We start from the raw sequence: 12953 nt of genomic DNA on the forward strand, positions 1-12953 counted from the left end.
GAAATAAATGCTGTGTAGATGCTTCCTATTTTGAATAAGATATACAATTGATGTAGCTCAATTTGTGTAGTTTATTTCGAGTTAAGCCTTGCAGTGTAGACGCACCCTAAATTAATGGTTGTCATAGAGATGGAAAATATTAAAATAAAGAACCTAGTTAGACAGATATCCTGGAGATTTTAGGCAAACATACTAGGAGTTTGGCAAAGGAAAGAGCTGAAAAAAAATGAGCAAGGCCCTGAGAATTTGGCCCATTGAATGTATGATATGGGGTCAACAGTATTCATGTAAGGTGTGATAATAAAATTTTTATGTAGGGACCGGTGTCTTTTCTGTATTACTTAAATCAAGAAGCCAGACAATTTGTGAGGCCAAAACAGCCCTAGAGAGTGACACTGGACAGTAAATTATGAGTGTGGATAAAAAACCAATGTGATCTCGATCGGCAAGTACAGAGACCCCATCATAGAACATGGAGGTCACAGTCTCTTCCATGACAAATCTAGAAAGATAGCTCCTGGAACACTGTGTTCATTTCTGCCTAAATGAACACTGGAATAGTACTAACAACCCTGAGGAAACAGAGAGAAGAGCAACACAATGAGAAATTTGTCTGGGATTGATTTAAGAAAAAACATTGAAAGAATTGAATTTGTGTAGCTAAGTAGCAACTGTGAGGTAACGACATAGTGGAGCACAAGTTTTGAAAGGGTATAAACACCAAAGTTGGAGAGGGATGAGCTAGAAAGATGCAAAGGGGTATATACATAACTAGCAGTAATGGGATGAATTTAAGAAAGGGATACTTCAGGCTGGATCAGGGAAAAACTTCTGACTGGGATTAGGCTGCAGCATTCACTTGACTGGAGAAAGCAGCAGATGATAATATGCAGTACTGTTTGATACAATCCTGCTTTGGCAAGGCACACAGCAGATGACCAAATGTGGCTTTTCATCTCTAGTTTAGAGTATTCTGTGTATAGTTAATTTAAAATCAACAAGATTTTGAAGCCAAATACCATTGTTGTTTTTTTAATCCAGTGAAGATATTCAGCCCTGCTGCTTCCAAATATTTCTTTACATGCCAATTCATAAACATTTTACAAAGCTGAGCTGGGGTTTACGGTCTAGTCAGAAGCCTTTGCCCTTTGGCTATTGAGGCCACAGTCGTTGTTCAGTACTTGATGAATTCTATGTTTCTGATCCTGATGTGTTTGGGGAAAGCTTAGCACTGCCTGAGGGATGCAGGGGGCTTTTATCTCAACAATATATTGTATAAGGCTGGGTTATATCCTGGCTGGTATTTCACTAGCCTGGCTGCTGCTGTTTGTATGGATTTGTCAGTTTTCTGAAAAATAATTTAATTTGCCAGTGATTTTTTTAATGTAAATCTAAAAATGTGCACTGGTATCACAGGGCACAGGCATATCTAATGTTCAGTGTTTCTGTGTGTAGGTAAGGGTGCTGCAGTGTTCCCTCTTTTCTGCAGCTTAAGCGAAAATAGACCAAATCTGTTCAACAGACAACAGCTGTCTGCCCAGCAACATGCAAGCGCACCCTGCATGTGTGTGAGAGAGGGTTTGTGTCATGTGAGACCGAGGAGATGTGTGATTTTCTTTGTGTTGTGATGTGTGCTGTTAGCAAACTTATCTACGTGAGTTAGCTCTTTGAATAATATATATGGCCAGGGGCAGATGACCGTTTTGCGGGGCCCCGGGCAGCATAATTCCGCAGGCCCCGCCTTTGCCACGGTGCATGCGCGGGGCTTTCTGAAGCGCAGGGCCTGGGGCGGCCGCCCCGTTCGCCCTGCCGTATATCCGCCTCTGTATATGGCTGTTGAGTGGGGGGTTGCAGAATTGCTTTGTGGTTGAAGGTTGGGGATGTGCAGGCTTGCCTGGTGAATGAGGGGGGTGCTAGGGTTTTTTACATTTTAAATGTGATACCCCTATGTACATATGAATGAATCAGCTCTTCTGGTATAAAACACTTAGGGTACGTCTACACTACAGCGCTAGTTCGAACTAACTTAGTTCGATTTAGTTAATTCGAACTAAGCTAGTTCGAACTAACGCATCTAGAACTAAAAACTAGTTCGAACTAGCGTTTTGCTAGTTCGAACTAGCAAGTCCACATTGAGTGGACTCTGAACAGGGCTTAAGGATGGCCGGAAGCAGTGCCGGCAGGGCATAAAAGGAGGACTTAGAGCATGGAGATGCTGTCTCAGGCTAGCCGAGGGCTGCGCTTAAAGGGTCCCGACCCCCACCCCGGACACACAGTTCTAAGGGGTGCCCCGCTTGCAAAGAAGTTCTGGCTTGGAGTGCCCTGAGTGCCCACACTGGGCACATCACACCACTCGGCCATCGGCCCGGCTGCACTTGCCGCAGGCTGCCATCTGGGGAGAGGGAGTAATTGGGGGGCTGCAGGAGAGCTTCCACCCCCAGAAGCCCGCAGAGCCAGCCCAGTCCTCCCCATCGGGGGCTCGTACCCCATTCCTCCCTCACCTCCTTCCACTTACCCTTCCTTAGCCCCCCTTCTTATTGATGTACAAAATAAAGATAACGTTTCTTCCAACATTGACTCTGTCTTTATTGAAAAAAAACTGGGGGAGACTGGGAAAAGGAGGTGGGAGAGGGGAAGAGAAAGGCTGGGAGAGGGGAGGGCAACTAACATGATCAGGGGTTGGGAACAGGTCCCAGATGAAGAAAGGCTACAGAGACTGGGACTGTTCAGCTTAGAAAAGAGGAGACGGAGGGGGGACAGGATAGAGGTCTCTAAAAGCAGGGGTTGGGTGGAGAGGGTGCATTCAGAAAAGTTCTTCCTGAGTTCCCATAAAGAAGGACTAGAGGACACCAAAGGAAAGGAATGGGTAGCAGGCTTGAAACTAGTAAGAGAAAGTTGTTCTTCTTGACAAAGCAAATAGTTAACCTGTGGAACTCCTTGCTGCAGGAGGCTGTGAAGGCTACAACTAGAACAGAGTTTAAAGGGAAGTGAGATAAAGTGATGGAGGTTGGGTCCATGGAGTCCTATTAGCCAGAGGGTAGGAGTGGTGTCCCTGCCCAAAGTTTGTGGAAGGCTGGAGAGGGATGGCACGAGACAAATGGCTTGGTCATTGTCTTCGGTCCATCCCCTCCAGGGTCCCTAGGGTTGGCCGCTGTTGGCAGACAGGCTACTGGGCTAGATGGACCTTTGGTCTGACCCAGTACGGCCATTCTAAGCTCAGGGCTCAGGGTCGGGGATCTCAGTGGACCCCCTTGATTTTCATGCACACCTGGTCCTGGGTGGCCAGGCTGGCAGCTCTCCTGCCCTAGACGGCCACTTTCCTGTGCCTAGTGCGGAGATCGTGGACGAGGTCCACGATGTCCGCACTAGCCCAGGAAGGTGCCCGCCTCTTGCGGTCCAGGGCAAGCTCCCGGGAGCCGCCAGCCTGGTCCCGGCAAGAGGGGGTGGGCTGGGGGGCATCGGGTGGGTGGCTCTGTGCCGTGCCAGGTGCAGGGTCTGCTAGCTGGGTGCTGGCAGGCTTGCACCTGGCACGGGCACCGTAGCCAGCCCGTGCCCCTTTAAGGGGTCCGGGGCCGGGAGGGGGGCATAGAGTTTCCCTGGTGTTGGCCAGAGTGGCCACCAGGGAAACCTGGGGAGGGCTAGCCTCCCACTAGTTCGAACTAAAGGGCTACACAGCCCTTAGTTCGAACTAGCTAGTTCGAACTAGGCGTTAGTCCTCGTAAAATGAGGTTTACCTAGTTCGAACTAAGCGCTCCGCTAGTTCGATTCAAATTCGAACTAGCGGAGTGCTAGTGTAGCACCTATTAAAGTTAGTTCGAACTAACGTCCGTTAGTTCGAACTAACTTTGTAGTGTAGACATACCCTCACATATTCTGAAGGGGGGATCTGGCACTTAGCTTCACTGCACTGCAGTGATAGGAGTTCACGTACAACAGGGGTGAGGAATAATTTTTGATTGGGGGGCCACATCAAGGATCTGGTAAATGGTCAAGGGCCACATTACTGTATGATATTTATGAAGGGTCTGGGATGAAGGTTGGATGCAGAAGGGAGCTCAGGGTAGGAGATTAGAATGCAGGAGGGAGTGTGGGGTCTGGGAGGAAGTTTGGATGAAGGAGTGGGTTGTGATCCGGGGTAGAGGATTGGAGTAAAGGAGGGGGAGTAGGATCTGGAAAGGGGGTATGGATGCAGGAGTGGGGGTATAGAAGTTTTGGATTGTGGCCTGGGGCAGGAGTGCAGGAGGGGAGAGAGGATTTGGTCTGTGACCTTGGTCAGGGAGTTAGGCTGTGGGAGGAGGTGGGGTACAGCTCCTGGCCAGCAGCTCATCAGGAATCTCAGGAAGCCTTCCTACCTGCCATGCACCCACACGTCGCTTAAAGCATTTAGCTACTGGGGCCACATGCATTCCCATCACAGTCTCACTGCTCCCATTGGACAGTTTCCAGCCATTGGGAGCTGCCTGGGTTGTGACTGTGGGGCAGGCAATGCATGGAGGGCCCCTCTATAGCGCATGGCACAGAGAAATGCACCATGACCCCTGCAGCTGGCTGCTTTGAGTGATGTGAAGGGGCGCAACAGGCAGGGAGCTTACCCAAGGCTCTCGATGGGCTGTGAGACTGAGGTGGGTCAGATCTGTCAGGCCGTATTTTGCCCACCCCAACATAGAATGTTATTGCAGTATCTGGAATTCTCAAAGCACTATTGAATGTGCAGGGGAATGTTCCTAGAGGCATTATCTGATTGATCCTATTCCCTCCCTCAGAGAGAGCCAAGCTGACTAATATTTATGAAATCAGCTTAACTAATGTTTACCTGTTGGACAGATATATTGCGTATGGGGTTGTTGGTTTTGTTTTTGTTTTTTTGTTGCGGTCTTCTTTAGCTCTTATTTACTGAATCCATAAAGGTAATTTTTCAATTTTTTACCAATATACTTCCTCCTTGTATTCTATGGAGCATTTGCTTCGTTCTTTACCAGAACATCTTAACTGTCTTAAATATATTAGAATTCCTAGTTCAGAATTGCCATCTTAATATTACTAGGGGGAAGGCATTAACCAAAGTGCCTGAGAGATTCAAAGGCCACATCTGTGCTATTGGCTCTATGGCTGCAGTTTGACATCTCCATGCTGTTGTAAGTAACCCCATAGTGTAAACGCCGACGATAGGGATCAGAGGATCTCTTCTGTCACTGTAGGAATTCCACCACTCTGAGCAAAGTTGCTAGGTCAATCGAAGCATTTCCATTGACTTGATTGCATCTACAGTGGGGTTAGATTAGCATATGGCACTCAGAGAGGTGGATTTTTACATTCCTCACTATGTCAGCCCAAGTTTTATATGTGATTGGGCCTCAGTTTTACCTCCAAATGCCATCATTTGCAATGGTTCATGATCACTTGTTGCACAGTTCTTTTAAATTGCTATAGATTCAAATCTTGGTTCCATAAATTAACACCTAAAGTATGCACAATATTATTATAATTATTATGTCTTGTTATAAACCTGATGCTCTCTCAATTGAAGTCTTCAGAAAGACTCTTAGTGATTTCAGTGGGCATTGACTCAGATCCTGAATATATTATAACATGTTATTATCATGCAGACAATTCAAGGCAACACTCTGTGGATGAGCTGTGAGCAATTGCACTTAAATGATAAGGTTGAATCTTCATGCCATCAATGTTTCAGTCCTTTCTCAAGACTGAACAAATTACTTTTACTCAGTTGTTACTCAGGGCATCAGTAATTGGCCCTGCTAAAAGCCCCTTATTTTTATTTTTTGTCCATTTCTCTCTTTCTCCCCCAAAGTGTGTGTGTTTGTCATGTTTTATTCAGTGCACTTAAGAGAGGGGTCCACTCTTGATTTCCTTCTGTGTGGTGGGGCTAGAATGAGATCCCACCTGAATGAGCATATACATTTACCACTTCACCAGTAAAAGGCTGCTGCTGCTGCTAACATTAGTAGAAATTTCACAGGATCAGGAGAAAAAGAATCATAGAGGATATTCAATACCAACAGACTGGTCAGAAAAATTAATACACAAAGTAAATCTTCTGCCAGGAAAAATTTGAACTCCCAAACCTCCATCCGACACTGCACAGGCTGTACTTTCTCTCCTTGTGCTACCATGAAGCCTGATCTGAAACTCACTGAAATCCACACACAGCTCTCATTCCATTGACTTTCATGGGCTTTAGATTGGGCCCAGATCCAGCAGGCCCTAATGCTCTTTTATATTAAAGTTCAGATTGCCACGCAAAATTCAAGTATTCAGCTAAACAACATTTACATTCCCAAATCATCATCCTCTTGTTATTTGCATCAACATTTTTATTGGCCTGGGGCAACAACCAAAGTTTGTTGTCCTGGCTGTAAAGGAATTGCTCAGGTAGTAATGAAAGTGGTCAAACAAAAGTAGGCATGTGGTTGAGGGAAAGGTTTATCATTGTCTACAGAAATGAAAGCCACATCACATCAGTCTAGCCCCCAGCCCCTGTCAATTCTTCCCTCTTCTCCATTCTGCCTTACCACTCCCACATAAATATATTCTGAGCACCCACTCCAGCCTCATTTCTGTTCAGCCTCATCTCTGTTCTTTCTGGGGTTTTTCTCCTCCTCCTTTCCCTGCTCAGGAGAAATCCAGATGATACCCAGTGGATTAGCAGAGCACCCACAGCTAGATTTTTTGTTTCTGTGGTGCACATTTACACATGCCGCAGTGCACATAAACTTTTTATTCTGCACATGTCTGGAAAAAATCCACACATGATGGGGAAGATTAGAGGTCACATCAGTTCCCTCCCACCTTATACATCTTACAGACTGGCAAGGGGTAGCTCCCGGGATTCTTCACCCCACTTGTTCCCTTCCCAGGGGGTTGCCCAAGGAGAGAGAAGTAGAGGAACTGACATGGAAGGAGGACATGGAACTGATCTGCTGGGCTCTTGTTGCTTCCTGTCACCTCCTTTGAGACACCTTCAGTTTCTCAGGTGGGGAGAGAGTGTTCCCTGTTTCCTGCAGCATACTAGATGGTCACTATGGCCCAACAGGGGAGCGAATGCACTCTGTGACCTGACCTGTTATTCCATTTTATTTCTTGGGTTGATAACCTATTGCAGCCTGGCACGCCTTCAGCACTGTGCTCAGGAATGGGGATGCAATAGTGGCAGAAGACACGACGCTCCCAACAGAAGCAGTGGAGTCTGCTGCACCTTTTCATTTCCCAGACAGATTCTTAAAGCTGAAGATAATCCAGCAATGGCAGCATTTTGCCCATAGTTATGGGAAGCACATTAGGCGCACACAGAGTTCTATACTTCTTGGCCTAAGGAATTGTTTCCTATACACATGCTTATATTAACAGAATGCAATTAATTCCCTGTCCTTTTGACTCCTCCCAAAGTTAATGTGTAGCAACACATTTCATAGAGCTGAAGACAAATGATAACACTTGTGATCCCACCCTGAAGTCTATGAAATAGTGACACTTACAGACATAGGCTCAAATTGAAAGACCATAATAGAGTCCATCGTATATCCAGTTTTTTAAAAAGCACTATATTGAGCATTTGTCTTTAAATACAATTTCTCTTTCTCCGTTCTAGGACAAGATTTTCTTTTTAAATTAGTAACTATATAATTCCTCACCCCCCTATAACTAGCTTTTTGATAGCTCATATGGAGAGCTGCTGGAGACAGATGCTTTCTGAAATTTGGGGCTGGATCAGTAAAAAAATAACGGGAGCAGATGTTTTTAATTCATAAAGTGCATCAGATACATTTTTAGTGAATACACTTAGGGCCAGATTTTCCAAAGAGCAGGTTACATATCCCGATTAGGCACTTAAAGGGTGACCAGATTTTCAGTACGGCTCAGCTGCTACTAACTCCCACTGTTCACAATGTGAGCTGATGGATTCTGGGCTCATTTGGAAATCTGGCTACTTCTTTAGGTGACTAAATGGGAGCAGTTGATTGCTAAGCACTTCTTAAAAATCTGTCCCATATCTCTGAGCACTGAATGTTGATAATTACAGTAAACCAAAACACATATGTGGATAATATCCTATATTTGACTATAACTTTCTATATATGATGGATCTCTAATTTACCGTGATATTAAGCATTTTAATTTAAATTATGATAATGAGGATTAACTGCAGGTTATGATTCTAGCATTTATTTTCATGCAAGTGAAATAATTTGTTCTTTCTGCTTTCTAGCTCTTTCTCGCCTTTCATTTCAACTTCACAGTATTTTGTAAAACAGGCCGACCTGCTGTTTTGATCACTTTCACATCATCTCAAAATTTTTTTTGCATGGTTCTTTATTTAAAAAACAAACAAAAAATTGTGTTTTGAAAATGTCTTGTGATCTGTTTTTAAGGCGTTGAAATGATCTGCCAAAATCTCCACATGTGAACAGACTGTCTTGCAGTGCACAGTGTGCAAACGACATAAGGAGACTTAACCCTGTATTTGTGCTTCTGTGGAAGGACTAGACACTAGCTCTCCTGGCATCTGAGGACAGGGGGATTCTAGTGCTTCTAGAAATGCTAAAAGCCTCAGAAGGTGGAGAATATAATTTGTGAGACAGAGCTGAGTCTCTCTGTGCTACCTCTGCATTGCTAGAGACACTGTGCTTTTCTTGATGCATACCTCCATTCTCAAAATGCAGGCAGTATCTTAAATCATGATCTCGCCTCTACATCTACAGTTGGTTCAGTTGTCAGATTTTAATGGCAGGCAGACTTTTAAATGGGTAGCTTGCTATTGCATTCCTCTGTGTATCTTTTGAGTCTCTCATTTCCTGTATTTTTATGGAGCACTTGACATTTCTAATGGTTTGCCTTTTCTCACTTTTTCTTTGCAGCTGATATTATTTCTACAGTTGAGTTCAATCACACTGGAGAATTACTGGCTACCGGGGACAAGGGAGGTCGGGTTGTTATATTCCAAAGGGAACCTGAGGTATGTTTGTTACTGCTTCCAGTCATAATTGCTAGCTAAGTTTTTTTTTCTTGTACAAACTGCTGAGCTCTAATGTATTTTTTTTGAATCTATCAAGAATAATGAAAATTGAATGTTACCTATTTTGAGAGGGGCAGGAGGTGGAGCGTCATTCTGTTAATTGCTCCATTGTGGAAACAATGGGTAGGAATAAATGGTAAATTTTCAGATTGGAGAGGGGTAACTAGTGGTGTACCCCAAGGGTCAGTCCTGGGACCAATCCTTTTCAACTTATTCATAAATGATCTGGAGAAAGGGGTAAGCAGTGAGGTAGTAAAGTTTGCAGATGATACCAAACTGTTTAGGATAGTCAAGACAGAAGCAGACTGTGAGGGACTTCAAGAAGATCTCACCAAACTGAGTGATTGGGCAACAAAATGGCAAATGAAATTTAATGTGGATAAGTGTAAAGTAATGCACATCGGGGAAAAATAACCCCAACTATACGTACAGTATGATGGGAGCTAATTTGGCTACGACAAATCAGGAAAGAGATCTTGGAGTTATCGTGGACAGTTCTCTGAAAACTTCCACACAGAGTGCAGCGGCGGTCAAAAAGGCAAATAGGATGCTAGGAATTATTAGGAAAGGGATAGAAAATAAGACCCAGAATATCTTACTGCCCCTGTATAAAACTATGGTATGCCCACATCTTGAATACTGTGTACAGATGTGGTCTCCTCACCTCAAAAAAGATATTTTGGCCTTGGAAAGGGTTCAGAAAAGGGCAACTAAAATGATTAGGGGTTTGGAATGGGTCCCATATGAGGAGAGGTTAAAGCGACTGGGATTTTTCAGTTTAGAAAAGAGGAGACTGAGGGGGGATATGATAGAGGTCTATAAAATCATGAGTGGTGTGGAGAGGGCTGATAAAGAAAAGTTATTTATTAGTTCCCATAATAGAAGAACTAGAGGACACCAAATGAAATTAATGGGTAGCAGGTTTAAAACTAATAAAAGAAGGTTCTTCTTCACACAGCGTGTTGTCAACCTGTGGAACTCCTTGCCAGAGGAGGCTGTGAAGGCTAGGACTATAATAGAGTTTAAGGAGAAGCTGGATAAATTCATGGAGGTTAGGTCCATAAAAGGCTATTAGCCAGGGGATAAAATGGTGTCCTTGGCCTCTGTTTGTCAGAGGCTGGAGAGGGATGGCAGGAGACAAATCGCTTGATCATTGTCTTCGGTCCATCCTCTCTGGGGCACCTGGTGCTGGCCACTGTCGGCAGACAGGATACTGGGCTAGGTGGACCTTTGGTCTGACCCAGTATGGCCGTTCTTATGTTCTTATGTTTTTATGTTCTTATGTTCTAAATTCTGCTCCCCTTCATTTGTAGTGTACATACGGAATAAGTAGTGTCATAGCATTCTCCTGTATTGATTTGGAGAATGCTTTACACTGTCATCTCCACCAGTATTTGGTCAGTGGATGGGATTAAAGAGGAAACTATATGCACACTGAGAAGGAGAATCAATCAGGTATTGTAGCCTGTATGCTCGGCAGCGACAGGATGGATTGAAAAGATCTGTATTTGTTACTTGTTTGGCAGCTTATTCGGAAAGTAGTAAAAGATGGCTAGGGGAAAATTGTCCTGATTTTCACCTTTTTACACCCACTTTGCAATCCCTTTACCAGAGTGTTTTCATAAGAATCAGACCTTCTGTGTTGTGGATAGACTGTGAAAGTATTGTGGTCTTTTGACAGTAGTAGGGCCCTGGAAGGGGCGAGGACAGGTCATTCTTTGGTTTGTACCTGAATGTTGAGAGGTAAGGTATGTGCAGCAAGATGATAAAAGGAGGATGGATTGGAGGAGGGTTCTGGCTCCTCTCTGGAAGAACATTGCGTGTACATTAGTATGAAGAGTATGGGATATTACCCTGGGGCATGTAGAGATGGAATGCAGAGAAGTTATGAGGTGTGGCTAAACATTTCCCAGGGATTCAGGAAGTGGTCAGAGTTAAGTCTGTTTGTTAAAATTAAATACTGACTTCCCAGATTGTTGGACATGATTTTTTAATAAGCATTACATATTTATGATATTTTTACTGAAGTAATTCCTCTTTTGCATTCTTAATGCTCTTAACAAAATACTTTTGTCTGGATATTGAAATGAATTTTAATGCCTGTGGGAAACTATTTTGTCGCAATGAAAGCAATCTGTCAATAGCATGTTTTAAACTTAAAATGAAATAATATTTTTAGAATTGTTACATTTCTTGTGACTACTAGCTTAATCCAGTCATCTCAGAAGCTGGAGATAAAATACTGGCATCATCAGACACGTTATTGTTTCTCCATGTTCTTCACAGAGTAAAAATGAGCCTTACAGTCAGGGGGAATACAATGTTTACAGCACGTTCCAGAGCCATGAGCCTGAATTTGATTATTTGAAGAGCTTGGAGATAGAGGAAAAAATAAACAAGATCAAATGGCTACCACAGCAGAATGCAGCCCACTCCCTTCTGTCAACAAATGGTAAGATAGAAGAACCAGCACAGGAAGTGTCAACATTTTGCTCTGGCCCATTCCAGTGCTGCTAGTCATTCTTGCCCACTATTTCCCAATCTTGTTTAAAATTACATTTCACTTTCAGTATTTTTCAGTTTCAGAATGTACTAAGAAAATGTGTTACGTGGATGTGCTATTCACTATTTGTAAGTTTTATTCACATTCACAGAGGATTCCTATCTGAGTGTTCATGAGGCATTTAGGGATGGTGAGTGGTGAAATTTTTCAGTGATCAAATAGAAAAATCATTTGTTCAGCTCTAATTAGGGACCTAGCCACTTTTGCTAGTAATTTGCAGTTCTGGTCTGAAAAGGAAATATGTGAAAATGGGACAGTCTTACTCAATAACTATGCTTTGTCTGTATATGCAGAACTATATCTGCTGACATAAGTAAACAAAATAAGGGGTTTAATGCTTTTTTTCTCCCATTGGCCCTTTAGAACCAATTCATCTGAGAGATGGATTACTTTTATTTCTAATACACGATCAACAGAATTTTTTACAACGTTCCAAATAGCTACATTTGGGTTTGTACAATAGAGAGCTACTGACATCGTCTTTGCAAAACACTTAGAATCTTCAGATGAAAAATGACATATAAAAGCTAATTAAGGGTTTGTAAAGGTGTCACTGTGGGAATGATTTGAAAGCACACAGTTGCACAGGTGTCAGAGGACATAATTTGACCTCAAGGACCTTCATTAATGTTAAGTATGCATGGCGTGGGTAAAGCCAGTTTGATTCCAGATGCCAGATTAAGTTGAGAGCACTCTTATGTAAAAAATGTTGTACTTGGAAAACTGAGCAAATTTAGAAATCACTGTCAGATAATAACATTGAACATCATAATACCACATTTAGACAATTGCTTTTCAGAAAAGAAGTGCCTTTTAAGGCAAGGTCAGTAAAACAATATGCACAGAGCAGAACATTAATGTCTAATACTGATCAATGTTTCCCAGTCGGCTTGCCTTGGAACTGGTTTAATGGCACCCAGCCCATTAGTAGAGCAGATTAGTAGATTTTTGTTTCTACTGGTAGTGCACATTCACGCGTGTCTTGGCACACACAACTTTTATTCTGCACATAGCTGAAAAAAATCCGTACCTGGATGGGAAAGATTAGAGGGGAACAATAGTTGTGAAGTATTCAGGTACTACTATAGTGAGGTTCGTGTAACTATCTTAGATTAATAGCAATTGGTTATTGTTCAAACTTTTTTTCCCCTGAATCCTCTATTTGGATGCAGAATTAGAATAAGGCAGATCTAGAAATTAGGGTTAAAATCAAAAGCATGGTTGGGGTCAGAAAAGTGAGTGTATAAAAATGGAAACGAATTATGCAGCAGATCTTTTCCCATAGAGCAAATTCTACCCACAGATACAGAGATGTATAGCTCCCACCAAATTAAATGGAAGGCGTGCCCAGAGATC

The 12953-nt window shown here is 43.1% G+C and overlaps 1 protein-coding gene across 5 annotated transcripts in view; it reads left to right on the plus strand.

Annotated features, from left to right (window-relative positions):
• Positions 1-12953, plus strand: part of PPP2R2C (protein phosphatase 2 regulatory subunit Bgamma) — a 271511-nt gene that overhangs the window by 182473 nt on the left and 76085 nt on the right. For all 5 annotated transcript variants that reach the window (XM_006128213.5, XM_075930765.2, XM_075930767.2 and 2 more), the window contains 2 exons: positions 8877-8974; positions 11321-11486. In XM_006128213.5, the coding sequence (XP_006128275.1) occupies positions 8877-8974; positions 11321-11486 (264 nt within the window). The remainder of the gene's footprint in view (positions 1-8876; positions 8975-11320; positions 11487-12953) is intronic.

Source organism: Pelodiscus sinensis, chromosome 4, assembly GCF_052426305.1.
Source record: "Pelodiscus sinensis isolate ZL-2025 chromosome 4, ASM5242630v1, whole genome shotgun sequence".
NCBI classification, from domain to species: Eukaryota; Metazoa; Chordata; order Testudines; family Trionychidae; genus Pelodiscus; species Pelodiscus sinensis.